This window comes from Chrysochloris asiatica, unplaced genomic scaffold (genome assembly GCF_000296735.1).
Source record: "Chrysochloris asiatica unplaced genomic scaffold, ChrAsi1.0 scaffold00009, whole genome shotgun sequence".
In the NCBI taxonomy this organism is placed as follows: Eukaryota; Metazoa; Chordata; class Mammalia; order Afrosoricida; family Chrysochloridae; genus Chrysochloris; species Chrysochloris asiatica.
In genome coordinates this window covers 18,878,609-18,906,545 of record NW_006408527.1, presented here as the reverse complement: position 1 = coordinate 18,906,545, position 27,937 = coordinate 18,878,609, and the positions used below count along the sequence as shown (strand labels likewise).

The 27,937-nt window shown below is 48.7% G+C and overlaps 1 protein-coding gene across 2 annotated transcripts; it reads right to left on the bottom strand.

Moving 5' to 3' along the window:
* Nucleotides 1-1,027: 1,027 nt before the first annotated feature.
* On the bottom strand, nt 1,028-27,130 carry ETNK2 (ethanolamine kinase 2). 2 transcript variants are annotated; one of them, XM_006834103.1, is made up of 8 exons: nt 26,542-27,130; nt 24,207-24,466; nt 20,495-20,617; nt 9,572-9,714; nt 8,879-8,962; nt 5,810-5,955; nt 2,261-2,334; nt 1,290-1,362 (listed from the first exon to the last, which is right to left on the bottom strand). In XM_006834103.1, the coding sequence occupies exons 1-8, from the start codon at nt 26,797-26,799 to the stop codon at nt 1,290-1,292; spliced, it is 1,161 nt and encodes a 386-aa protein (XP_006834166.1). In that variant the 5' UTR covers nt 26,800-27,130. The 2 variants fall into 2 exon arrangements, with proteins under 2 accessions (XP_006834167.1, XP_006834166.1); XM_006834104.1 differs by lacking the exon at nt 20,495-20,617 and having other exon boundaries at nt 1,028-1,362; nt 26,542-26,723.
* Between the last annotated feature and the right edge of the window lie 807 nt (nt 27,131-27,937).

Genomic DNA, 27,937 nt, shown 5'->3' with positions numbered 1-27,937 from the left:
TTTCAGTGGTTCATGACTTTGGAAGGTGTAGTACTCTCCCAGGTTCTCTGAGCACATGGTCCAGGGCAGAGAAGGTTTGAAAACACCAGCACTGCCTGTTGTTAAGTGCTCTCCAGTCGGTTCTGACCCATAGCGCCCTGTGTAGGGTTTCTGAGGAGCTGCTTATGAGTTTGACCTGCCAACCTTGAGGTTGGTTCAATGCATTATCCCACAGCAGGGGGAGCAGCACACCCCACTGTGGGAGATCACTCCCTGCCCACCCTACCCCCATACATAGTCAAATGAGTCCACCCGATCCTGCTCCAAGAGCAATTCCAGAAATGGTCATTTTAATGCAGAAATCCGTGATCATTTACAAATGAATACCTTTCTAGGCTAGAGGCCAGAGGGCCCAGGAGTTGCAGTGAGGCAGGAAGGGTGTGGAGGCATGTCAGTGTCAAAACGAGCACCTTCACCATCCTGGGGCCTGGGGGTCCCTGGGCCCAGCCCCTGGACATCCCACTAGTCATTCCCAACAGGCAAATGTGGGGTCAACTTCAGGAGAAAAGTTACAGCTAGGGAGGCAGACCCTTGTCAGTGATGGTCTGGGAAGGAGAGGGGCCTGGAGACTCCTGTTCTGGTCACTCTACCCTTAGCAACAACCCCTCCAGCCAAGCCAAAGACCTCTTCACTCTCTCTCCCCCTCCCACCAGGCTGCAGAAGGAACAGAGGGGAGGGCACTTCCTCAGGCTGAGGGTGGGGAACAGGTCATTTGATGGGATCTGGCTTGGAGAAAGTGAGGCGTCAGGTAAGACGGCTGCTGGAGGAGCCATCGTGCCCAATTTTAAACCCCCTTGAGTTGTGTACATCCATCTGTCAGAGTTGGCATGATGCTAGTTTGGGGTGCAGCACCTCTCATATGGGGCCGGGTGGGCTGGAGGCTTGGGCACTGGAGGTAGAATAGAAGCCCTCTCTCACCTTCCCTTCATCCAAAACTGTTTGGGGCTAGGGATATGCTATGGTCCAGTCCCTGGTGCTGGTGGCCTGTCTGTCTGCAGCACTTCCCCCACAAGGTTGGGTAGATGAAGGGAGTCCCCAGAGTCAGGTCCTATCAGCCCCTCTAAACAGGACAATGAGGTTTAGAGTGGTATTCGTTGAGGGAGCTGATAGCCGGGGACAGTATTCTCTGGACACCCATCTGTCCCCTCTCCCACCCTGTCCAAGAGTAAGTATGGCCCCCAGAGCAGAATCAAACCCTGGAGAATAGATCTGGTCAGGCAGACGGGTACGGGTCAGGTGGGGGAAGCTGGTCACTTTGGCATCTCCAAGGCCAACACTTGAGGTTTCACCTTGAAGTACTGGTTGAATCGGATCACTGCATACCTACCGGAAGACAGGGAAGGAAGCTGGGTGTGAGAAGGGAAGGCTGTGGCGGAAGGTGGGCGGTGCCCAGCTGAGGATATTCATGTCATGAGGAATATTGTTCACTGAGGTGAGGTAGCCTGGGGGGGTCAACACTGGCCCAGGACAATGGAAAAAAAGTGGCAACTCAATTTTCTAGAACCCTGAGAACTAGCAGGCCCTCAGCCCCAGTGCCCCTATAAGAACCAACTGTGTCCTTTAGACTTGACTGAAAATTTTGGTGCCAAGGCAGCAGCAAGTCCCTTTCAGCTGAGGGTTAGTAGAGAGGGGACAGGAAAGGACACCGGACCAGGATGGAGGAAAGGGGTGATTTTCAGTCCTTAGCAATGCAGGCACCTTGCATGACGTGGGCCCCAAAGTTCTCGATCCCCAGGAGCTACCAACTCCAAACACAGTACAGGTATGATCCCTAGAAGCCAATGAAGGAGTAACTGGGTCTGAAAATCTGTGCAGGGACACAGAACAGCAACCATGAAGCCACCCAAGTGACTTCAGTAAGTCACCTCTGCTTTCTGGAACCTTCGCTGCCAGGCTCGAGGGCAAGTGGCAGGAGAGTGGGCAAGGCAGTGGAGTTGGGAGTGGGGTGTGATATGGAATAGTGGAATATCCTACTAAGCAGGAGACAGAGGAGGGGAGGAGTCGGCCCTGCTTTCACTCCAAAGGGGTGCCTTTGGCTCACCTGCATCTCCAGGACTCCTCAGGGGCAGCAAGCCCCCGCTAACAGTGGGGCTGGAGTGGAGTGGATCAACAGAGCAGAGGCATGGACTCTGGGCATTCCATTTGGATTATTTTAGTTCCCTCACCCCAGGCTTAGGGGAGAGTGCCCCTTCCCAGACACACCACTTGCCCCTGGACTCACCTGAGGAAATCGAAGTCGATGGTAGAGTACTGGTTCTGGATGAGGGCCCAGAGTGCCCAGAAGAAGTGAGAGGCCTGCAATTAGACCACACAGGGTCAGCGTGGCCATCTCCCTGTGCCCATCAAGGACTCCATACAGCCAGAGGGACGGAGTTGGGAAACTGGCAGTCACCTGGTAGGGTTTCCCCAGCACAGCATGAGGATATTCCTGAAGCCAAGCTACTGAACAGTATTTGGGGGCTCCACTCCCACTGGGAAAAGGCAAGCTGAGACTGAGGTGACTGCCTTCTGGCAGGAGACTGAGGTTGCAGCATCCTGGTGCTTTGAGAGCTTTCAGCTTGTCCCTCAGTCTGAGCAGAATTGAGACTCTATCAGGGAGTGTCCTGGGTCTCCAGGCCAAGGTCTGTAGGGCAAGATGGCTCCCTAGAGCAGACTCAGGTCTGTGGTCAGCAGAGGGGTAGGGAGACTTCAATAGAAGGTGGGTGGATGGCCACTAACCTGCCAGATCATCAGGTATCATCAGGTCTGGTATGTAGGAAGACCTCATACACTGTCCTCCACCTCTTTCTCGCTCTTCTACCAGGGACCAGGTCCAAACTAGGCCTTGACTAAGTACTGGCTCCACTTTTACAGTAGCCAGAAGTGCCCTCAAGGACTCTGGTCACTCAGAGATGCAGTTCTCCACTGCCCCTGAGCAAACAATAGTGACAGCATTCCTCTCCCAGATCACTCCAAGCTCCTGCACACTCAGGGGACTGGTTGGTTACAAAGCACTTCCCTCTGCTTTCCTGTTTCATGACTTAAAAGGGCAAATGGGTTAATCAGCAAGTTGCAGAGGCCCTTGGTGGTACAAATGGTTACTATGCTTGGCAGTGAATAGAGATGTTGGAGGTTTGAGTCTACCTAGAGGTAACTCAGAAAAAAGGCGTGCCAATCACCCTGTGGAGCACAGCTCTCCTTTGACACACCTGGGATTACCACAAATCACAGTCAGCTTGACAGCCCATAATCTTTGTCTTTTCATGAATTAAAAAGGGGCGGAGCTCTGGTAGTGTAGTGGTTACGAATCAAGCTGTGAACTGCAAATGTCAGCAGTTCGAAACTACCAGCTGTTATGCAGAAGAAAGATGAGGTTTCTGCTCCCGTAAAGATTTACAGCCTCGGAAACCCTATGCAGGGTCACTGTGAGTCGGAACTGAGTCCACGGCACATAATCACCACCACCATGGATCATTTAGCAAGTAGAACTGAGCACTAAAAAAAATCACGCAGAGGAAGGTAGGGTGGAGCACTTAAAAAGGAAGAGCCTGATGTAGAATCATGAGGAAGATGAACAGTCAATCAAAATCACAGCTAAGTAAAGATTCTAACAATTAGCTCTATTCTATGTTGTGACATTTCAGGACAGCTGACTTCTTATGCATGGCTGGCAGTAATAAGATTAGCTAGCAATTCCCTGGGCGGACACCAGTAGAGACTTGGCCTGAGCCATGTGCTTTAACAGCACTCACAACTAGGACCTGACAGTAGAGCCATCAGAACAGGAAGGGCCTGCTGGGAAAGTCTCATAGACGGCAGTTCAAAAGAAGGCTTTGCTGTGGAGAAACCAACAAGATGGCGGATCAGGTGGAAGTGCGGTAAGGAGCTCTGTCAGCCACAACACAGAATACAGGACCAAGCAGGCTCAGGGGATGGTTCCAGAGCTCTGAACCACATATGAAAGGAATATTTAGAAGGTTGGAAGGCTTACAGCTAGGGGAATTTGTAGCAGAAGTAAGAACTCCATCGCTTTCTAATTCAAGACGCTCAGCTGCTCCAGGAGCCGCCATCTTGGCTGAGACCAAGTTGGGGAAGGATCAGAGCAGCCACAGATACTTGACAGAACCAAGGAGATAAAGGTGTGGACATTATTTTCTTTGGGTATCTGTTCATTGGTCCCTTGCTGTCTGCGCACCTCCATTCGGGTGACTATAGGGGTGCCTGAGCTAGTGGACACCCCAGCCCCACCCTCAGAGGGTTCTACTACGCATGTGCACAGATCTCCTCAAAATTTAAAGAGACAGTTTCCACTTAAAACCAGACGGCCACAGCTGGACCTGAACTGTTAATAACTAGAAAAAAGGCCTGAACGGGGATTGTGGAACAGGACAGGCACACAAAAAAGGAAATAGGCCAAAATTAAATCCTAAGTTACGTCAAAACAACCAACAGTGATCTCGATATTTCTTAAGAAGAAGAGTGAAATGGGAAGCCCATTTCCTGATCATATCTATCTGGAGACAATCAGAAAGCATACAAAATACCAAAATACACACCCATCTAAGTATTAAGGCCACAGATAACCCCTGAATATGCCCCTAAAACAGAAGCAGATGACCATATCTGCACATGTCCAGAAACGAGATAAAGTGACCGAGACAAATGAGCTGGAAGTAGACCTACACTCCATACTGGAAGATGGGCAGGCTTTGGAAATGCCGGAGAAGGAATTCAGAAAATTGATTATAAAATGTATCAAAACACTATATAATGGAGTTGAGAAAAATAAGGAAGAAGTCAGGAAAGCGCTACAGGAACAATCAAATGAGATAAATATAGCATTGGAAACAATTCAAAACCTACAGAAAGAGGTCCAAACAATTAATAATAGAATATCAGAAATGGACAATACACTGAAAGGGCAAAGGAGTAGAATTGAAGAGATAGAAGCCAGATCTAGTGAGCCAGAAGATAAATCTCTCAACACTACTATGACAGAAAACACAAAAAAGGATAAAAAAAAAAAAAGAGAGAAGGATTTGCCGCTGACAGTCTAGAGCTAGGCTGAAGGCTCAAACAAAAGGAGGGTCATATAACTGCAGCTTAGACAGGAGAACGAACAACCTGGCCTAACAAGAAACTTGTTAACTTGGGGCGCCAGGGAAGGTAACAGGACCTCTTAGTGCTAAAGGGACAGCTAAGATGAATTCCCAGCAGAAGAACTGATACTTTTGAGTTATGATGTTGGAGGAGAATACTTAAAAGTGCCACGGGCTGCCAAAAGAACCAAAAGATCTGTGTTGGAAGAAGTGCAGCCATAGTGGTCCTCAGAGGCAAGGATGGCCAAACTTCGTCTCTCATACTTTGGACATATTGTCAGGAGGGACCAGTCGCTGGAGAAGGATATCATGTTTGGTAAGGTGGAGGGTCAGAGAAAAAGATGAAGACTCCCAGTAAGATGCACTGACAGAGTGGCAGCATCAATGGGCTCAAGCGTGGCAACAACGGTGAGGTTGGCCGAGAATCGGGCAGTGTTTTGTTCTATTGTGCTTTGGTCCCTATGAGTGTTTCAGTCCCTATGAGTATGTTGGTCCCTATGAGTCGGTACTGACTCGATGGCACCTAACAACAACAACAACCACCTCTCACCTCGAGGTCAGGAACTCAGAGCAGCATGATAGGTGTTCCTGGACCTGGCCTGTGCCTCCTCCCTTCCACAAGGCAGAGGGTCACAGCCCTTCCTCCTGGCTCCTTCTTCCCGTGCTGGCCCGAGTCACAAGCACTCACTCACCAGGGCAAACTTATTGACTTGCACGTAGAGCTTCTCCACCTCCCTGGGGGTCACAGCCATCCCCTTCTGTGCCTGCAGGTAGTAGTGCAGCCACTGCAGTTGGGTCTCTGGCGCTGGGTACCGGCAGTAGTCAACTTCATTCACACCTGATGGGGAGGCAGGCCAGACAGAGGTGGTCCTCCTCAGGGTCTCCTCCAGTTCAAAGTCTCCACCTCCTTTGACCTGCATCCCCCACTGCGGGCTGTGCCCAGGGAGGCAGTCTCTGCTGTGTAGAGGGGTCTGTACCCATCCAGGGCATAAGAGCCTCAGTGGGGTTGACGGAACAGAGAGGCAAACAGTTGAGATCCGAGAGTGACAGAGACCACCCCCCCCCACTCCCCTCTAGGGCAGAAGGACAGTCTGGACCAGCACTACTGGACACACACACACACACCCTCCCATACCCTGTGCAGACCATGGCTAGCAGGAGGTACTTGGCTAAAATTCAAAATCAGGAGTCCTAGTAGTTTCAGGCCTGATGTTATTGGACAGGTTGAACCCGGACAAGTCCTTTATTACTGAAACAAACCAGTTGCTGTCAAGTGGATTCCAACTCCTGGTGGACCCCATGTGTGTCAGAGGAGAACTGAGCTCTGCAGGGTTTTCAGTGGCTGAGTTCTGAAAGCAGTTTGCTAAACCCTTCTTCCAAGGTGCTTCTGGGTAGGCTCAAATTGCCAATTATTCGGTTCACTATTTGCACTGCGCAGGGATGACCGTCCCTTTCTTCCTATTGATCTAAATGACTTCATTTATCACATGAAGGGGCAAGACTTGACCTGTGGGTCTCAAAACAGTGCTGTTTGGATCAGTGTTGAGCTGGCTACTTAAAACATCATCTAGAGAACTTAGTAAATATACACGTTCCCAGGCACTACAAACCAAAAAACCAAACCCGTTGCTATTTAGTTGATTCCATATACAGTTATCCTACATGGTAGAGTAGAACTGTCCCATGGGGTTTCCAAGGCTATAACTCTTTATAGAAGCAGTCAGCCTCATTTTTCTCCCAAGGAGCAGCTGATGGATTTGAACCACAGACCTTCCAGTTAGCAGCCCAATGCTTTAACCCCCAGTGGCACCAGCGCTCCTAGTCCCCTAGTTCTCCAGATGACTCTAACATTGGCCAGGCTTGGCACCCCTGGATCTTTGGCTCGGATTCCTTCTAGATCTGCCATTTTAGGACCTAACATCTGGGCACAGAGCGCATTAAGCTGGACTGCAAAGTCGGTTGTACCGCAAGGTCAGTGGCTCAAGTTCATCAGCTGCTCCTTGAAAATCCTATACAGGGTCCTATGGGTCAGAACTGACTCAATGGCCCTTAACAACAACACCTGAGCAGGGTGGGAGAGACTCTGGCTTTAAGAAGAGCTAAAAACAGAAGTGGTCTACTGCAGACAGGGGCAGAGCTGAGCCTCTTCCCTCACTCTTCTTACCTTCATTCACGTCCTTCCCCCAAGCACTCCTCATCGTCCTGAGAAGCACACTCAGTTTCCTGAGGCCCAAAGGTATGGCCGCCTTATGTGGACACAGAAACTAGGGCCCAGAGAGAAGGGATGTGGCCAAGGCCATACGGCTAGTTGGAAGTGGCATCAGGGTAGGAGTTCTCATCTCCCAACTCCTAGTCCAGCATCTCCCTTGCTCCCAAGAACCCAGGAGGCCCCTTGGCCCGGCTTCACCCCTCCTCTCTTGTCCTCCTCTTTACCCCCATGCTAGCTACTACTTCCTCCTTTATTCTCCACTTGGGAGCAGGATGCAATCTGTCCTTTTGGGAGAAATTCCAGCTGGACTTTGCTCTGTGTGATGGCTTAGGGCTTAAGTGCTAAAGAATGGTCCCTTCTGGAAAAGCCAGAGGGCCTGGCAGCTGAGTACTCAGCCAGCCTAGTGCCCTGCTGGTGCCAGTCTCTGCTCCATGCCCCACCCCACAGTTCAGCTGCTCTGCCCAGCTGAGGCACTGACATCTCTCGGGGTTCCCAGGCACAGCTGGTGGCTGTCTCAGAGAGTCACACCATCAAGTATAATCAGTGCTCAACAGACCTGGTTGCCTGGAGTTCCGGAAAGGTCGAGCCTGGCCTCGATGGTGAGGCTTAGTGGCTGAGGCTGGAAGAAGCAATGACTTGCCAATTGGTATGGGCAGGCCTCACCTATCCTAAGCCACAGCGGCTGGCCACAACATGCCGACACCCTGCAATACCAGCTGGGGAAGCCTCCCCAGCCTCAGTCCCCAGCTCCATCTCTGAATTGTGTTCTCCGTCCCATGTAGTTCTTTTTAGCATCTAAGCTCTCAAGCTGGTAAAACCTGCTCTGTTTACCTTACAAATGGGTCATTTGTACAAACCATATGTCTTGACAGAACAATTGCCTAACCTAGGAAACTCTCCATTATCTACCTTCTTCCATTTCTGCTCTAGGAAGGTGTCCCTGCCTAATAACAACAGCAGCAAACACTTAATGATAGTATGTACCAGGCACTGCTCTAAGTGAGCACACGTGTGTGTGTAACTCATTGCACATCAACACTATGATGGAGGTAGGGACTTTTATCATCTCATTTTACTGAGGCAGAGAAACGATACGTCACCAGCCCAAAGTCAGCCACAAGCAGCGAAAGTAAGATTTGAACTCAGTGAATCTAAGTACATACTTTTATCCAGTTCTATCCCAAGGACTCTCACTCTGCACACAGGGCCCTTATGCCCAAGTGTGCAGGTTGTCCTGTTCATAGGGTGAGCAAGGGCTGAAGTTATCCTGTGCTGTGCTGGTACAGCTGGCCTGGGCTGTGACTACCCAGATGAAGAGGATCTTTTTCTAACTCAACTGACAAGCCAACTATCCTCAGGGATCCTCCAGAGAGAGCATTTACCCAATTCATACCAAACTGCCACCTGGGCTAACAGAGATCTGGTCCTGCCTCCCCAGGAGACATGGTGCTCTCTGAAAGCAGGCTGGGATGCTTCCAAGGACAGGGATTGTTGAGTTCACCAAGTGCAGACCCCGCTCCCTGGGCCTGGCCATACAGCACAGAGGTCTCACCTGCAAACTCATTGAAATGGTTGCCAATGTCATACGCTTGGTAGTTGTAGCCGGCATATTCATAGTCAATGAACCGTACATGACCTAAGAGGTAGATGAGAAGTAATGAGGGTGGGTCCCGGGAGATCTAGAAACAGGGCCTGGTCAAGCTTCCCCCAAATTTCTGGAATGCACCCACTGAACTGACTCCTGCTGGTCTCTCCAGTTCCCTAGTCAAATCCAACCTTCTCTTCAGCAACTTCTAAGCTGCTTCTTCCCATCTGTCCATCTGCTCATCTACCCTGGCCCGCTGCAGTGGCCCCCTCACACAGCTGATTTTTCCTATCTAAAGACATCTGTTCTCAATATGGCTGGGGATCGGACATAAAGCTATGTATTCCCTAAGGGTAAAGCCCTCACTGAAAATCCAGAGAGGTTCTCTCTAGGAAGGCCTTGGAGGTCCAAGGAATTCTTAGGAGGAATGACTTGGGTGTCCTAACATTGAGCATCTCCACAGATCACGTATTTGAACTGAGACAAAGATCTGTCTAAGTGGGAATTTCTGCATCCATTTCCCCATCTCTCCTTTATGATCTAAATTAGCTTAAGCCCTAAACTAGGTCTCTTTTTGCTAGTCCATGAGTTGGCCTGCAGAGCAGGACCCCGGTGCCATATGACCAATCAGCCCAAGCTTTGTTGCCAGAGAAGCCATACCTTTGGTGCTGTCATAGATGATATTCTTGCAGAGCAGGTCATTGTGACAAAACACCACAGGGGAGTCCAACTGGGACAGGTGCTCATTCAGCCAGGCCAGCTCCTGCTCCAACACCTCTACCTTAGGGACATCTGCAGAAAGGCTGGACAGGGGCAAGAAAGGCAGCTGGGAGAGGGAGGGCTTGGCTTTAGGAGCCCAGGGCTCTCGTTTCATCACTGCCGCTTACTGCACAGGTTGATGTTGGGAGCTGTGAAGTGGATTCTGACTCACAGCAGCCCCAGAGCGGCTCCTAGGCTGTACCTGCTACGGAAGCAGATGGCCAGGCTTTCCCTCCTACAGAGTCACTGGGTGGGTTTGAACCACCAACCTTCCAGTTAGCAGCTAGCACTTAACCCTTGTGCCATCAGGGTGCCTTTTCTGCAGAGGGTCCTTGGATAAATGGCGGACTTCAGACCCTTACCTTTGGCCTCTGAATAGCAGCACTAAGGCGCTGTGTTCTTATACCTTCTTGAAACCTGGGCATCAATGTCACTGATCACATGGCATTCCTCACCAAGCAGGTGGGGCAGGGAAGAGGAGGAGAGAGTAAGTGTCCAAACTCACTGTCTCTAACTGACAGGCCACGTGTCAGGGGGTAGGGAAAGGAGGGGGAACACAGTGCAAACTAGACTTTTCTTAAGACACTAGGCAACTTCCTAGGGGAAGGGATAACTCTAAACCCAGACTTTCTTCCTAGAGCAACTCCAGGAGAGGAATGCAGTGTCCTGGGGAGGGGCTGGCCCATGATAAGTTCTCTCCAGGAGCAGAGATAACCCTGAATGGTCTTCACACTCTAGCAGTTGAAAAAGACAGAGGGGAAAGGGACTGGAAAGATGATCTGATCTACCTCTCATCTCATAGACAGGCCCATGTAAGAAATAAGAAAGCAAATCACTTCTTGGACTCATTCCTACAAAATTAAGGGATGTTACTATCAAACCATTCTGATCAAAAGGTGGGAAATGAGGAACAGAATGTAAAATTCTTACAAAATCTCAATTTTCTGGAGCCACTGAGGTCAACTGACCCCCAAAACTATGATTACTCTTAGAAAATCTTTAAACCTTGAACTGAAATGATCTCTGAAAGCAGGGGTGGGGAACCTTTTTTCTGCCAAGGGCCATCTGAATATTTATAACATGACTCGCAGGCCATACACAATTATTAACTTAAACATTAGCCTGCTGTATTTGGTCAAAGGAGCTCTGGTAGCATCGTGGTTACCAGTTGAGGTGCTAACCTCAAGGTCAGCAGTTCGATGAGGCTTTCTACTCCTGTAAAGATTTACAGCCTCAGAAACCCTATACCGGATCTCTATGAGTTAGAACCGACTCCATAGCAAATAACCACCACCACATTTGGTTAAATATTTAATTGATTCCTCCTAATGTGGTGGCTGGAACTGTGGTTGCCTTGGCAGGACTATATGTTCCCCAACTCTGCCCTAAAGTTATTTTATAACCAAATAATAGCTTAGCCTACTTAGAAGAGAATTTTGGCAATAAGTATTATACTCCTTTAAATAATTACCTATATATGATCAAGGATTCCTGCTGTGGCATTGTAGGATCAGCACTGGACTGTGAACCACAAGGTCAGCAGTTCAAACCTACCAGCTGCTCCTCAGACACCCTATACAGGGTCGCTATGAGTTGGAATAGACTCAATGGTACTTAACAACAACAGCATATGTGATCAAATCAACAAAGCAATCTGAAAAGTTAGATAAGAGGTCAGTGAATTTGTGTTGATGATGGTGAAACAGTTTAGAAAAGATTGTTGAGAAACGTGGCAAAACTTGAAGAATGTAACCACTGTCACTGAATTGTACAGGTAGAAACTGTTAAAGTGGTGTGTTTTGTTGCCTGTTTTTAAACAAACTAGATGCTACAACATTGATTCTGACTAATGGAAACACCACGTGTCTCAGAGAACTGCATTCTATAATGGCCAATTTTTCTAAAGTGCAAGTGTGAGTCCAAAATTATCCACACTCTGGATGTAGAATTTATTTGAATCAACTTTTGGAAAACACAAATACATCATTTTCCAACACAATCTCCTTTTCAATACACTTTGTCCATCTGTCAACAAGTTTTCATATTCCCTTATTTAAAAATGTTTTTGACTGACCTGCGAGTCACAAATGCACCTCTGTCTTTACTTCTTCATCAAAGGTGAATCTTCACCCTTGAAGGGCTGCTTTCAGAGAACCAAACAGGTGAAAGTCCAATGGAGCAAGGATGCTTTAACACCCCAAATGAACTTTTTGCAAAGTGTCAAGTGTGGGCAGAGGTGTGTGGACATGCATTCTCATGCAAGATCACAAAGTTCTTGGATAGCAGTCCTCTGTGTTTATTCCAAAATTTAGGCTTCAGCTCTTCAATGAGTATCTTACTGTAACAGGCGCTGTTGACTGTTGAACCTTTTTCCTGATAGTGTTCCAATACTGGCCCTTGAAAATCCCAGAAACCTCTATAAACATCAGTTTTCCAGCTGACAGTTGACTTTTGAAATTTTTCTTGGTCAGTGATTGAGGATGTTTCCCCCCTTCCATACTCTGCCAGTTTACTGTCAGGCTCATAGTGATGAATCCATGTCTCATCACCAGTGATATATATTTTTTTAAAATTTTGTGAACTTGGTAAGATTAATAGAGCAGAATACCAGTTTTACATTCAACAAATCATATACTTTGCTTCATTACATGGTTGCAATCCCCTCCACGTACCAACAGTTAACAGTATTTTACCTTTATTCACTCTATCTATTGCATTCCTGCCTGTCTCCTGTTACCTTCATCTTTTCTCTTGTTTATTGCCTGCCCCATCACCCCTGTTAACATGTCCCTGTTAACTTAGTCAAGGAATAAGTTGCCCTCCCTAACCCATAACCATCATAGATAGATTCTTTTATCAAGAAAACCTTTTTTAACTTTTTTTTTTTACAACATTGGTCTCCTACAATATTTGTCCTTTTGTGACTAATTTCACTCAGCATAATGTCCTCCAGGTTCAGCCATGTTGTAAGATGTTTCACAGATTCATCATTATTCTTCAAATTTTGTATTATTCTACTGTATGTATATACCAAAGTTTGTTTGGCCATTCTTCTGTTGGTGGGCATTTAGGCTGTCTCCATCTTTTTGATATGTCTCTTGTAGATAGAATACTGAAGGATCTTGTTTCCTTATCCATTCTGCTCTCTATGTCTCCCTGCCCCCCATATTCTGCAACTAAGCACACTCATGAACACTTGTAAACCAGCCACTTCATGCCTTTGATAGCCAATGTCTAAATTTCTTATCCCCATCAATCCAGTACACTGAGGAAACAAGGTTATTTCTTGATATGAAGAATCCTTTGAATTTTGAGTCACTGCACTCAGGCAAAAGTCTAGCACACCAAATTGTAGCCAACTGCACTTGTTCTCAGTATCAGACATCTTTATCTCCCTTGGTTCAAGTTCTGGTCAAGTAACCATCCAAGTTTGGGCAAAGGGGTACTAGCTGTAAGTTTGGGAGTTCACACACACCTCCCTGTATTTCAGACCAGCTGGCTACTTCACTCTCAGCCTAGCCCTCATCTTTCTAAACTTCAGACCAGCTAGTCCTTTCTCTTCTCCCTCTCATCTCAAGGTCAACTGGTACCAATGGAACATGACTAAACTAAGCCTGTCTTTATTGCTGCATTTCACCCAGTTCCACTCACAAACTGACCCAGGTGCTCACCAGCAAGCATACTGTATACTTCTCATGGGTTCCCTTTGAGGTTCAGTCCTAGAAGTGGGTTTTCCCTGATGGACTGACCTTTCTTTCCTTGATGGCTCCAAAGCCAACAGTTTGCTTGACAAACAGCCAGTCCACTTTTTTTCTGCAGCTCTTTCTTTCAATAACAATCTCCTGAGTAATGGCTTTTTTTTTTTTTTTTTTAAAAAGAAACTGCTACCATCCTTTGAAGGAGCTCTGGTAACATAGTGGTTATGAATTGGGCTGTGAACCGCAAGGTTAGCAGTTCGAAACTACCAGCTGTTCTGCGGGAGAAAGATGAGGCTTTCTGCTCCCGTAAAGATTTACAACCTCAGAATCCCTGTACAGGGTCACTATGAGTCAGAACCGACTCCACGGCACATAACAACAAAAAACAACACTTTCCTTTGGGTATTGGTCCAAATTTTGTTTGCTGATGTCCAAACACTTACTTCTGTTTATGCTCTTCTGTAAGTTATTTTGGTGCCCATCTTGCACAAACTCGAAACCCATCTGTTGCAGTCTATTTCATAGGCAGAGCTGTGGCTGATTTGCTAATGATTTGCCACATAATTCACTGTCATCCATCTATTTGACAGAATCATATCCCAGGCACACTCACAGTATTGTCATCAGTAATGGACGTGGATGGGTGTCCAGCTCCTTCTATATGACTGACACTTGTGGACCTTCCTTGAACATCTCTAGCCTTTCATGCACACTTTATGACAAAACATTTTCTCCATAGTGTGCACAAATTCTTTGATAAATATGAGGCACACCTTCAAACCACAAAAACCATCTCACTACGTGCTGCTCTTCTTTCATGCAAATCACAAGTAAGTGGGGCAGCCATTTTTTCTCGCATGGCAGTTACACATGAACTGACATAACATGTTCACCACTGCACAGCAGTAACCCTGAATGGAAAGTGCTGCTAAGACAGTGCAGGCAACGGCTTTAATATAATAATAATGCAGATCATTTTTGACTCACCGTTGTAGATCTGCAAGCCCTTTCTTTTGAGGTGTCTCTGGCTAGACCTAAACCTCTAATCTCTTAATCAGCAGCCAGGCACATTAACCATCTGCATTATCAAGGCACTCTGAGAGATTATTTAGGGCTTTTCCATCTAAGAGGACCTGCTCTGCTGCCCCGGTTCTTATACCTTTCACATTGAACTATGAGTGTATGTCTGTCTACTCATCCTAGACCCCACTAGACCATATGTGGTGTGGATGATTTGAGAACAGGAACAGAGGTGCATGGATGCTGCTCTCCTATTGCCCCACCCGTACCCCCTGGCATACAGCAGGCATTTGTGCTGAGAGGACTATTTGTTGAGGAACGAATGGCCCAGGCAATCAGTGAGGTTATCAAAGGCCAGGTGAAAGTTTGGTGAGGTACACAGTGCTTGGATGCTCTGAACTTTGGCCTAGGTACGCACATAGGCTTGTGTACATTGAAAAAACCAAACAGCACAGTCTTTAAGAACCCAGAACCACCAATGGGTGGAGGGGAGGTGGCCTGGATTTTATTTCCATTCATGTGTCTCCTGCTTGTGCTTCTTCATCCAGGGCAACAAGAGGTCATGAGACCTACCTATAGGACAGACCACTCACCCTTCACCTCAAACCAGAATCAGAACATGGGGATCCATCATTACTGAGTCATCCCAACATCCCTGCCTAGTAGCGGAAGCACAGGAAAGCTTCCTTCCAGTTTTAAGCCCATGTCCTAAAGTCACAAGAAGAAGGTCAATGCTGAAGAGGATCTTAGATCAGCTGGCCCAACTCTGGGGAAACTGAGGCTCAGAGGAGAGAAGAGGTTTCCTCTCAGTCTCTGGCTTTGTCTTGCACAACTGGATCATTAGAGGGTTTGAACTCAAGCTGAGTCTCCCTGAAGACCCCAGTACCCCTCACAGGTTTTGCAAAGCCTCCTGAGTCCAGGGAGTCCCAGAGGAGAGGCCACCTTTAGCCATGCTCAGTGGGGACACGTCTGCAGCAGCCACATTTCCATCTTGGCTTGGCTTTAAATGTTACCTTTTCAAGGGTTTTCTTTTTCTTGGATTGAGACCATCAAAAGATAAAAATTAGGACGCTTCCTTTAGTTCGCCTAGATCCTTGCCAAAAACATGTCTTTCACTTCCAAGATGCCAGCTATCCAGTTCTCTACCTCCATCTGACCCCACCTTACCCCACCCCAAGGCCATGCAGATGGTTAGTGTGGGAAGAGTCCACAGGGCTTCCTCCCCTGAGCATTTAAAACACTGCTAGCTTCACTACCTTCAGACCTGACACTGTTAGACTCCCCCAAGGCTGAGAGGTTGGCAGACAGCACAGGTAGTCCCAGGGTTACAGTAATGTACAACCCCCCCCCCAAAGCCTATTAGGTTAAAAATTCGAGGTACATAATGAGCAATTGTTATCACAACTAATTGCGACCGTCACAACTGTAAAGGTAGAAGTTTTGTAACAAAAAGCAGTTAATCTTACAGTCCAGGAACAGTGGACCTTAGGACCACCAAGGGAGAATAGCACATGCAAAATGTGGGACCTTATCCAGAGAAGCAGCGACACCAGAAAGGGAGGCAGAGATGGCGACACAGAGAGAGGGAGCAGCTGAGGACTCTAGATTCATGGAAAGAGAGGGACTGAGTGCTGGTGGCCAGGAGGCAGGCTTGCAGAATGTGACCTGTGGTTGTTTAAATTATTATATATTCCTGAGTGTTTCCCCACCCCCAAAAAGAAAAGTAAAGCAGAGGGAATGGAAGCAAATACTGTTGAGTGATGATGCACAGAGGAGATTGTAATCATTGCAATGAAACGATGGTGTAAAGCCAATGTTCTCCCATATAAACTATCACTCAGTTCACAATAAAAAAAATTTTTTTTTTAAATTTGAGGTACATAAAATGGTTCATACTAACAAATAGTAACTACTTTATAACACTCCAATTATTACTTTATTATTATGTTAAAGAGTCATGGTGTGGCACTGTTGGATAAGCATTGGACTGCTAATCATAAGGTTGGCAGTTCAAACTCAGCAGCTACTCCTTCAAAACCGTACACAGGGTGACTATGAGTCAGAACTAACTCAACAGCACTTAACAACAAATTATGTTAAAGATGTTTTAGGGTATCTGAAGTATTTCGTTGTTGTTGTTTTTTTAACGCATAGAAAGGTACACTATATGAGGGGGCTTCAAAAAGTGTGTGGAAATTTGAATCAAAAGATAATGACATTTTTCCACAAACTTTCTGAAACTCCCTCATATAGGGGACCTTTTTATTATGTACATATTATCTTAGCTATATATTAAGACATTTGACTAACATGTTATATACACAAAGACCTGTTTCAATATACATACAAATCTAATTTAAAGACTGATGTAGGCCCGGAACTCCTTTGTAATCTGGGGATTGCTGGTAACCATAGTGCAACATAGAAGCATTCACACCATGGGCAAAACTGCTCCTCCTCCAACTATCCTTCAGAAACAATGTATATCAGACAGGAAGGGCAGAGGTCACCCCAGGAATGCCTGTCTTGGGGTCTCTCCAATGCAGAGGCTGTGAGTGGCAAGTTTTCCCCTCAGTTCTTAGAGACCCTCCAAGTCTGGACAGAGGAAAAGAACCTTCTCCTCACAGTGGATTTTCTAAATGTCCCAGCTTACAGACTCATCACCTTTGCCCTCACACCAACCAACCAGTATCTCCTCTCCAAGTACCAAGTGTTTATCAGTCTCTCATTCTCCTAGCCACCCTTGTCATCTCCATGCCCAGTTTCCATCTCCAACCCTGGCTGTGTCTCTGTTCTGCTGATGAAGCTATCTAAGGCCATGTTGCTCCAGACGTGGTCTTTTGACAGCCGGCCTCAGAATCCCAGATTATGTTAAAATGCGGGATCCTGGAGCCTAATGTAAGACCTACTTCTGATTAGTCTCCAGGGTAGGGCCTGGGAATGAGCACTTAGCAAACATCCCAGAGGAATCTGATATTCAGAGTGCCATAGTCCAAGTCCTAGATTTTGCTCTTTCAATTACAACAAGACCCTATCCAGTCCCTATGGAAGATCTGCTCCAGCCAACCTCATCAACTCATCATTCCTCAGCAAACCTCTGCTCCTACCTGGAGTGGCCTCCAGCTCATCTCTGGCCATGCCACTTCTGCCAAGATGAATTTCCCTGTTTTCCCAGCTCAAGTAGAAACTACATGCCCTGCCTTCGGTGTGCAGTTGCGCACGGGCCTAGTTACCCAGATGGTTGGTAAACTGCAAGAGGGCAGGGGCAATGTCATATTCATGCTTTTTGTCATTTAAAATACCAACTGATCCATGTTTGTGAAATGAAGATCGCTTCATAAATCAGGGGTGTTAGGCAGGGTACTTAATCTTAGTCTATAATTGCTCATCATTACCCCAGGTAAGGGCAGATTATGCAAGTTTAGGGCAGGCTCAAAGAGGTGAAGCAACATGATTTGCCCAAGGTCAAAGGTGTGACAAGAGCACAACAAGTTGGTTAGCTCTTTTCCTAGGACAACCCCCTCTCCCAAGGTTACCCAGCGACGTGCAGCCAGGAAGAGCAGCTAGAGAATGAAGGAGCTCACCTGCGCACCAGGAGGCCTGACCTCTCGTCCTTGAGCTGCCAATGATTAGCACTGATCTTGGGCAAGCACCACCCCCTCTGTGGGCCTCAGGTTTTTCGATTTGTCAAAAGAAGGGGTCAGGTTGGGTGATCGGAGGACCTTGTTGGTTCTGACACAATAGGATCCTGTACTTCATGTGCTAGCGAAGTCCTCCAGGGAAAGGCAGTCCTAGTCCCAGAGGTAACACTTGACGTGAAGGTCTGAACTCAGTCAGAGAGAGGGCAGGCTTGGGCCATCATGGACAAACAATCCCAAAGGAGTGCTCGATAATCAATGAAGTAGGAGCATTCAGGTAAAGTCATGTGTATGTGTGTGTACTCGTGTGCATGTATGACAGAGATACACTCATAATAGGAATGTTGTTGTTAGGTTGGTTCCAGCTCATAGCAACTCTATGTACAACAGAAAGAAACACTAGCCAGTCCTGTACCACCCTTGTAATCACTGCCATGTTGGAGCTCATTGAGGGTCTTCCTCTATCTTGCTGATTCTCTACTTTACCAAGCATGTTGTTCCTCTCCAGGGACTGGTCCCTCCTGATAGCATAAAAAGTACATGAAACAAAGTCTTATCATACTTGCTTTCAAGGAACATTCTGGCTGTTACCTCTTCGAAGACAGATTTGTCCGTTCCATTTGTTTGTTGAATTCCACAGTACATTCAAAATTCTTCACCAACACCGTAATTCAAAAACATCAATTCTGTTTGGTCTTCCTTATTCATTGCCCAGTTTTCGCATGTATATGAAGTAATTGAAAATACCTTGGTTTGGGTCAGGTGCACCTTAGTCCTCAAAGTGACATCTGTGCTTTTTAACACTTCAAAGAGATCCTCTGCAGCAAATGTGCCCAATGCAACAACAGGAGCAGAGATCATTTTTATCCACTCTGAAAAGGGAAAGAGATGTCCTACCCACAAACGTCTTCTCTAGTCTTGTGAACATTTGGATGCTCAATGTCCTCAGGGAGAAAATGGAGAAACTATGGAGTCACCACTGCCATTTTTTTTTTTTTTTTTTTTAAAGAAGGGGTAAAGGGTACCCTCATCCTTTTGTCAGCATTCAAGGACAAGGACATGTTGGGGAGCTAGGCATTTGAAGGCTAGCAAGGCTCTCTCAGGGTGTCGGCCAGGGAGCTTAAGGGAAGGCCAGGGAATCCCATCTTATCTGGGAAAAGGCAATGTCAGGATAGGTGGAATGCTTCTTTTCCTAGAAAGAGCAGTGAAGGAAACAGCAAGTTGTCAGTCTGAAGCAGGCCCTTGTACCGGATAGTCTTAGTTCAGTCATAATCAATGAAGTGATATTGGAACAGATCTAAATTTCAAAAATTTGGGTGAAGTGGACCAGTAAGTAGAACTGGAAAAGTTACAGGTTGAATCTCTGGGACGGAAACTTGGAAAAGGCATAGTGAGGACCTTCAGGGAGCCTGCCGTGGGAGACTGATCACTGCCTGGGCTGTGGAGAATGACACACATTCAAAGACGTAGAGTCGGCTGCCCTCCTTGAGTGGGACACCACTGTTTCCAACTCTGCCAATCCAGAGGTTTGACTGCTATGCACTGTGCACACTAACCTTGTTTTCTAAGAGGTAGATTAAGTTTCTAACAGGGCTTTGACCAAGAATTTTACCCTTCTAGTTATTGTTCTGGTTCACCCACATTTTATAAACTCAGGTTCATTTCAGTTTCGCTCCATCGGCCTTGACTGAACTAGGAAAAACAGATTCAAAGTCCTGGGCTGAATAAAGCAGTGAACAGAGGCATGTGGGACAAGGGCAGTCAAGGCAAGCAAAAGCAAACCTGATGTCCCAAGGACTTTCTGGCTGATGGGTTGAATTTTTCTGACTGACTCTGAACTCAGCCGCACCCCATTCTCAGAGGGCCCTACCCTTCTCTTTGTTCGCATGACAGGTCAGGAAGAAACAGCTCAGGTTAGAAAGAAACAGCCCGGGTCAGGTAAAAAGAGTCTGCAGCTGGGAAACACAAGTCCTTCTTCTGGGCCATTAGCCAAATAGTCTAATGTATAGTATAGCCAAATACTATATTCTCTGAGCCGCAGTACACCTTCTAGTAAACTGGGAAGAATCAGTCCCTGACCTTAGCCCTGCCATGATCAGAACCCAAGGACAAATAAACACATACGTATGAAAAGCTGATCTAAATTTCTGGCATTTAGTCAACTGGCCCAGCTCTGTTTAAATATCAGAATCAAAAGAACACAGAAACCCAAAAACCAGACCCACTGCCATCAAGGTGATTCTGACTCAAGGCAGCCCAAACAGGGGTTCCGGGACTAAATCTTTACGGGAGCAGACAGACTCATCTTTCTCCCTTGGAGCACTCTGTGGGTTTGAACTGTCAAATTTGAGGGTAGCAGTCCAATGACTAACCCACAGCACCACCAGGTTCCTTTAAAGAATTGAGAAGGAAATTAGATTAAGTCAGTAAGGCCAGTGGCAGTGTTGGGCCCTCCCGGATCTCTGTACCTGGGATTGATCTCGTTCTTCACAAGGGTGAAATAGTCATACATCTTGTGCCAGAGGGTGGGTTTAGGCAGGGTGCCGTTGGCATGGATGGTGTGGATCTTTGCCATTTCTAAGGCGATTAACCTAAGGCAGAAACAGGAAGAGCCAAGTTTCAGTGCTGGGCCATGCCCACCCCAGCTGAGTCCCTCCTAACTAGAAAGAGGCCCTTAAGGGTCTGCTGGAGGACCCACCGGAGAACTATGATGGGACTAGGACTAGTCTTCTAGGGCCCGCATGTTCTGCAGAAAGCACATCTCAGGAGAAGGAATGAAGTTGGAATCAGACCTTTAGCTCAGCAGCTCCCTTTGTGGAAGCAGAGCTGGGGTTGCTCTAGGGAGAAGAGCAAAGCAGTGGGTTGTCAGTCACTGGTCAATGACCTGGCCCACGCCCAAAGTTGTGCAATCACAGCAACCCCTGGGAACAGGGGGCACCTGAGGATTGGGGGCAGTCCTTCTCCTCCCCCTGAACTCTGACCTGTCCTCTGGTGGGGAGGCAGGTAAAGGTAGGGCACCTCCCACCCAGGGATCAGGGGGTGGTGATGCTAGGCAGGGAAGAGATGCCCGCCTCTTATCAGGCTGGCCAAGGTGGGGAGGGAGACAGGGTAGCCAGCTTCCTCGGCTGCAGGGAGTCGATGCTGGGTGCTGGGTGCCAAGGACACAAAACAAACCAGCGTTCTATTTTCAAGTTCTCCTGTGGACATTATCCAAGGTCCCGGGAGAGAAGGAGGGGGCGATAGGGAGAGAAGCAAGCATCCCTGGGGAAGGCTGTTGGAAAGGAGGTGGGGGTGGGCAGAGGCCTGACAGATCAGAGGAGGCCCATGATAAGGGACCCCATCATCCAAGACCCAATGTCCCAGCTGAGTTCACCCAGTCCTTGGCCAGTCCTCCCTACTTGAGCCCCACCCCCACCAGTCTGCCAAGCCTCCAACATTCAAGCCTCCTTTGCCTCTGCCTGTTGCTCGAATAATAATCACTGGGAAAGACAACAAAGGCACTGGCTGTTTGAAACCTTGTTACTGAGTGATTCCAGTGTTACCCCCTCCCCTTGCCAGGCCCAGAGAAGGGGGATAAGAGTAACAGGACCTTTCCAAGCTCCTCCCGAAGTCCCCAAGGCCCTCACCCCTTAAAAGGTGGAAGGAGCAAGGGGTGTGTGAGTCAGAAAATGGGTGAGAGAAAAAGGCTGTGTTTTCAGAGGCCACAGGCCCAGGGCAGGAGGAAGCAGCCAGCGTTTACTTAAGGCAGCGAAACAGACCTGCAACCCAGGCCTTCCCTTCCCAAAGGAAGATTCGAGCAGAGCATGAACAGAGCATTTTCTTGAATATCAATAGGGCTGTTGTCTGGAATAGCAATGAAAGTAACCTCAACACTCAGCATTTTCTGCAGCAACGCCTCTGCAGGCAGACAGAGGTTGGGGGTGGGGTTCAGGAGACCCTGTAGAAGGTGGTTCTCCAGGCCTTCTCCTCCATCCTTGACTTCAGTGATCCACCCTCACCCCAGAGCTGGTTGTCAATCTGGCAAACTCATCAAGGAAGGGCCTACCTAACTATGTGGATCCCAAAGGCACAGTTCTTGTTATGGACCCCAAATCCATTTTCAATCTTTCTGATGGTGACAGATGACAGTCCTTTCCAAGAGAGAATGCGTGACTATCAGAATTTGAGAGGTGCAGGGAGACTGGGAGTAGTGAGGAGGACCTGCCAATATTTGAGCTTATTTGTCCAGGACTGAGGGTAGCTGGTGGTGCTGTAGGACAAGCACTGGACTGTTAACTACAAGGTCAGCAGTTCAAACCCACCAGCTGTTCCCAGGGAGAAAGATGAGACTTTTTGTTCCTGTAAAGATTTAGAGTCTCGGAAACCCTGTATGGGCTTGCTATGAGTCAGAACTGACTCCGTGGCAGTTGGGTTTGGTATTTGTTTGACAAGAGCTAGGAGGAGTATGATGAAACCAGGGCAAGGACACCATCCCCCTTCTTTGACCTCACATCATGGTTTTTTGGAGCCACTAAAACGGAGCCTGAGCTGTCCTTGTCACAGGCTTGTAGAGCCTCCTCCCCCTTAAAACTTACAGGTCACATGAATATCCAGGGGGTCTACCAGCCTGAGGAAGGAGCTCTAGTAGTGTGTAACAACAACAAAACCACCAGCCTGAGGGGCGACCTCTCAGCTTCCTTTCCTTCAAGTCTAAGGAGGATAAGGCATGGGGAGTAGAGAACAGGGACAGATTTGCAAATGGTGGTGGTGGTGGTGGTGTGCTGTGGAGTCGATTTCGATTCATAGTGATCCTGTATAGGATTTCCAAGGCTGTAATCTTTACGGGAGCAGAAAGCCTCATCTTTCTCTTGCGGGATGGCTGATAGTTTTGAACTGCTGACCTTGAGGTTAGCAGCCAGACTCCTAACCACTATATTACCAGAGCTTCTTTTTGGTTTATACCCTAAAAAAAGCCCAAAAGCCATTGCTGTCATGTGGACTCTGATTCAAGCAGACCCCATGTAGTTTGTCCAGGAGAACCGTTCTAGAGGATTTTCTTGGTTGTAATCTTAATCTGTTTGAACTGCAAGGTCGGTAGTTCAAGCTCAGCAGCCGCTCCTAGGAAACCCTATACAGGGTTGCTATGGGCAGAAATGACAACAACAGCAGCCTTTAGGTGAGCAGACCACCAAGTCTTTCTCCTACTGTGCTAACCTTTAGGTTAATGGTTGAGCACAAAACATTTAAGCTTCCTAGGAACTTGGTCTGACCCCACCCCATGTATGCTTTTTGTCTCTTCAGCTTACAGGTGTCTCCTTCCTATCGAGTCAGGACAGATCCCCAGGGTTCTAAGTAGACCCTAGCGTTGCTGTCGCTGCTGCTAGGGGTAAGCTTTAGCAGGCCCAGGCCTGACCACAACCTGTGGGGCCTGGCATTGGAGGAAGGAAGGAAGGCTTTACCCAACATCAGAGGAGAGTGTATTAGAAGTTCTTTTTTTGTTCCCCCTGTCCCAAGCCTCACAGCAGTACCCATGGGGCTTGCTGGCTCTGTCCAGTTCCTGTGCTCTACATACCCAGGCACTTAGTGGGAACAACATCAAGAGGAACAACATTAACATGGGTTTCTGGGAGCCTCTGGAAGGAAGTATAGACAACTCCCCAAACCTGGGCTCCCACCTTGTCAGGGATCCCAGAAGGAGCTTACACCAGGAAAAGGAGTGGGAGGAGCGATGGCATGTCCCTGGACAGGGCTCAAACTCCTTGCATCCCAGAGTTCTTGGCTGAAGGAGAGGGGCAGGGAACCCTGAGAGCTCTGGAGATTTGGCTCAGATTTCATTTCCAAGGTTCTGAGATGTTTCCAGGTCAAACCTGGAAGCCTAAGGCCTTTGGCCTTATAGTTGTTGTTAAATGCCATCAAGTTGATTCCTACCCATAGTGACCCTGTATAGGGTTTCCGGCTTTGCAGTTCAAACGGCTTTACAGTCTGGGGCATTAACCCACAGGACTTTTTGGCCTTGTAGTCACCAAAATGTAGAGGAAAGCACAGAAACATACCTTTTTTTTCATGAAATATCACGGAGTTTACAGATCTGAAGACTCTCAACTGTGGGTCCATTCTGCATTAAGGAAGCTGGCCAATTATTTGACAGCCCCAGGTCCGAGGGACAGTGGGAAGGACTAGTACTCTGGGTACCCCTCTCACCTGAAGAGCCGAGGCTGCCCAATGTGTTCTGGCCCCAAGGCCATGCCCGGCATATACTCGTAGCACAACCCATTCTGGAAGGTGCAGTAGAGTTTCGGGGCACAGCCGTGTTCTTGCAGCAGCTGGAAGTTCCTGACCTCATTCTCCCGGTCCACCAGCAACTCTGTCCGTTCCCCGTACACCCGGACCAGCACACAGTCCCGCATGTCCTCCTTCACGTAGCAGGCCACCAGCTTGTTGGTCATGCCATCAGTGAAGCGCTGGTATGGGAGAGGGCAGTGTATGGATGGGGGCAGAGTGTCTCTGGTCTCACCCCATTGCCCCAGCTCCAGCACACCATACAGAACCCCCAAACACACAGACTCTCCAGTCTTTCAGTTCTCCCATTTAATGAAGAGCTCAGTTCTGTTCCTAATGCTCTAGCTTGTTCCCAACTCTTAGGTAAACTATAGAGTTCAAGAAAAAACAAAAACAAAAAACACTGCTTGGACTCAGTCCAAGCACATTTTCTTCTGCAGGGTCTGTCCCTAAACCAATGAAAGCAAACACATTACCACGGGCGTCAAGCCCAACTCACAGAGACCCTATAGGACAGAGTAGCTTCACAGGGATTTGAAAACCTTTACAAAAGCAAACTAGTATATCTTTCTCCTACAGAGCAGCTGGTGGGTTTGAACTGCTGACCTTTCAATTAGCAGCAGTGTTTAACCACTATGTCATCAGGGCTCCTGGTTTGTCGCTAATTTGGAAATGTAAGATTTGAGGAGCTCTGGTAGCGTAGTGGTTACGAATCGGGCTGCGAACCTTAAGGTCAGCGGTTCGAAACTACCAACCGCTCTGCGGGAGAAAGATGAGGCTTTCTACTCCCATAAGGATTTACACCCTCAGAAACCCTGTACAGGGTCGCTATGGGTCGGAACCGACTCGACGGCACTTAACAACAACAACAACTTGCTTGGTAGATGTGTACCCTCCCTCTCCACTCCCCAATCCTGAAAGAAACCCCCAGGGACCAGAATATGGCAGAGAAACAGACCAGGACAAAGTACAATCCAACCCAGCTGCCTCTCACTGTCTGCCAGGTAGAGGACGCTTAGCTGTACCTCTTGCCCCATCCAGTGGCAGAGGTAAGAAGCAGGTACCTGGCACCCACCTCTAGGTTTGGGGGACCAGAGGTGCTTAGGATTTCTTAGAGTTCTATACCAGAAGAGACAGGAAGCATAGGCTGGGAGAACAGGCTTTTTTTTTTTTTTTTTTTGGGGGGGGGGATGGTGACAAGAAAGGAACCATGGAATTTATAGGGCTCAGTTGAGCTGGCAGGGACCATATAGGATATCTGAACCAATTCTAGATGGGGAAACTAAGACCTAGGGAGGAGTAGAAACTAGCGGATGGTGTGGTAGATCAGTGCTGGAATTAACCTAAGGCCTTGGCAGTCTTAATACCAAATTGGGCCTTTTATTTTGCAAATACAACCCACCCACCCCCAGGGGTCTGTCAGGCTCCACACCAGGTGCGGAATCTCTCCCAAATCTTGACTTTTCCCACTCTTAACCACTCTGCAACACAAGCTGCAAGCACTAAATGAATTAACACTCCCACTCAGAGCGCCTTCCTTCACAAGCAGCCCCTAGAGTGGGTCAGGGTGGGTGGGCAGGTGAAGGTTTTTCAGACGATGCAAGTCAGCAGGGAGGCAGCCTGGAGCTCCTCAGTGAGAGGCTCTGCCACATCTGTGTCCCAGAGGACTCCCCCAGCAGGCGGTGGGGGAGCAGCCCGATGTGGGGGCTGCTCAGTGTGCGCCTGGAACGCTGAGGAAAGCTTCACCCTGCACGGGGGCTCAGTGCTACCAGGAATTCATTACACAGGATGGCTCACATACTGGGGCAATTTGGAGCCGGGAGACCTAGCCGCTCCCCCCGCCCCCCTCCCAGGGATGGAGATGGGGCAGCACAATGTGTCTTAGTCGGGGTTCCTCAAAAGTTACTGCCTTCTCAGGTTTCAGAGCTAGCGAAATACGCGCTTCTAGGCTTCGAGGGGCACCAGCAAGCAGGGACAGGGGGTGGGGCCCGCACGCGTAGCATGCTGCCACTGGACAGGTGGCCTTCCAGCAGCCCGAGTCCCATGAGAAGGCGACTGTGAGTGACGAGGTCATGGAGGTGTGAGCCTAGGTTTGCTGAGGAGCCAAAGGAGATGGCGAAACAAACGTGCACATCAACTACCGTTCCAAACCTCTCCCGCCCAGGGGCTAGGCACTCGTGGGCCAGTCACCTGGAAGGATGCACGGACAGACGTCCATGGCATCCCCAGCCTCCGGCCCCGCGGTCGCTCTCAGTACCTTGGTCCGAACTTGCTCGGGCTTCCAGTGTGGCCGCAGCTCGTGGATGAGGCGCAGGGAGCCAGGGAGAATGTCGTCCTGGTCCACGGATATGTTGAAGCACGGGACGGAGACGGTCCTTGGGGGACCCGGCGGCTCCCGGCAGCCCACACTGGCCACCGCCTTCTCCTCCATGCCCCATGAGCACTGCGGGCAAGACGTCTGCCTCCTCAGGTAAAAGGGCGAGCACGGCAGAGGAGCAGAAGGGGGACCAGCCATGCCAGCGCCCCGCCCCCTCGGAGCCGCCGTCGAGCGCTAGCCCCGGCGGGGGGGCCGGAGGCTTGGGAGTGGGCGTGGTAGAGGCGGGGCCAGGGGAAGTCCAGGACTCCGGAGCGAGCTGCCTACTTCTGTCGCCGGCGCGCAGCCGGCCACCCGAAGCCGGCTCGGGAATGCGGGGACCGCCCGGATTGTGACATCACTTGTGGCGGGGCGCCGGACGGGGGCCGCAGGAACGCCCCTTCCTTCCCCGCAGCGGCCCACGGGTCGCCGGGGAACGCCAGCTGGAAGTATTGGCTGCGGGAGCCTCGGCTACCTGGGGAGCGGGGCGGGGATGGGGGACGGGACGCTCCCCCCTCCCCCCGGGAATGGTGGTGACGCCGGGGGTGGGGACTAGATAGGCGCCGCCCCCGTCCGACCCCTTGGGGAGGGCTTGCTCCTTTGCATCTAAAGCGGATCCCAGCTGGGGCCTCTATCACCGCTGGTGGAGGGCGGGGAGGGGCGTGGGCAGAGTTGAGGGCGGACTTTACACCCACACACATCCTATCCTGAAGCATAGAGATCCAGTTGTTCCAAGAGGTCAGCTTAGAGACCTTGCCTCCCAGCCCTTGGCACAGGCTGTGCAGTACTGGCAAACAGGTGTCCCTGAATCCAGAGCTTTGCTGGACACTTGGAGGGTGGGGGGCGGGCAGATTTACACTTGGCCTTGGGGAGGGCCAAGAACTGGATAAGGTGATAGCTATATGTATATGGAATCTCCGACTGCAAAGTCGATTTTGAACCACATGGTAGGCGATTCAAGCTCACCAGCCGCCCCTCGGGAACACTATATAGGGTCGCTATGGGTCGTAATTGACTCAACGGCACGTAGCAACAACAATGTCTGTGAGAGAGAGTGAATGCGTGTGTATGAGAATTTGATGAGAGTGTGTGTGTGTGTGTGTGTTAGGTGTGGACAAGGTAACCCAAGGGAGAATTGATGAGGGGAGGAGGAGATAAGAGGCCAACAAGTTTAGGAGAAAGCCCCCTTTGCTAGCTGGATTCTCTTCTGGTCATTCTCTGTCACCATTTTGGTCACTGAGGCCTCAGTTATTTTCTTGTTTTGCCTTGGGAGACTTGTAGAAAGGAACTTCTTTCTAAA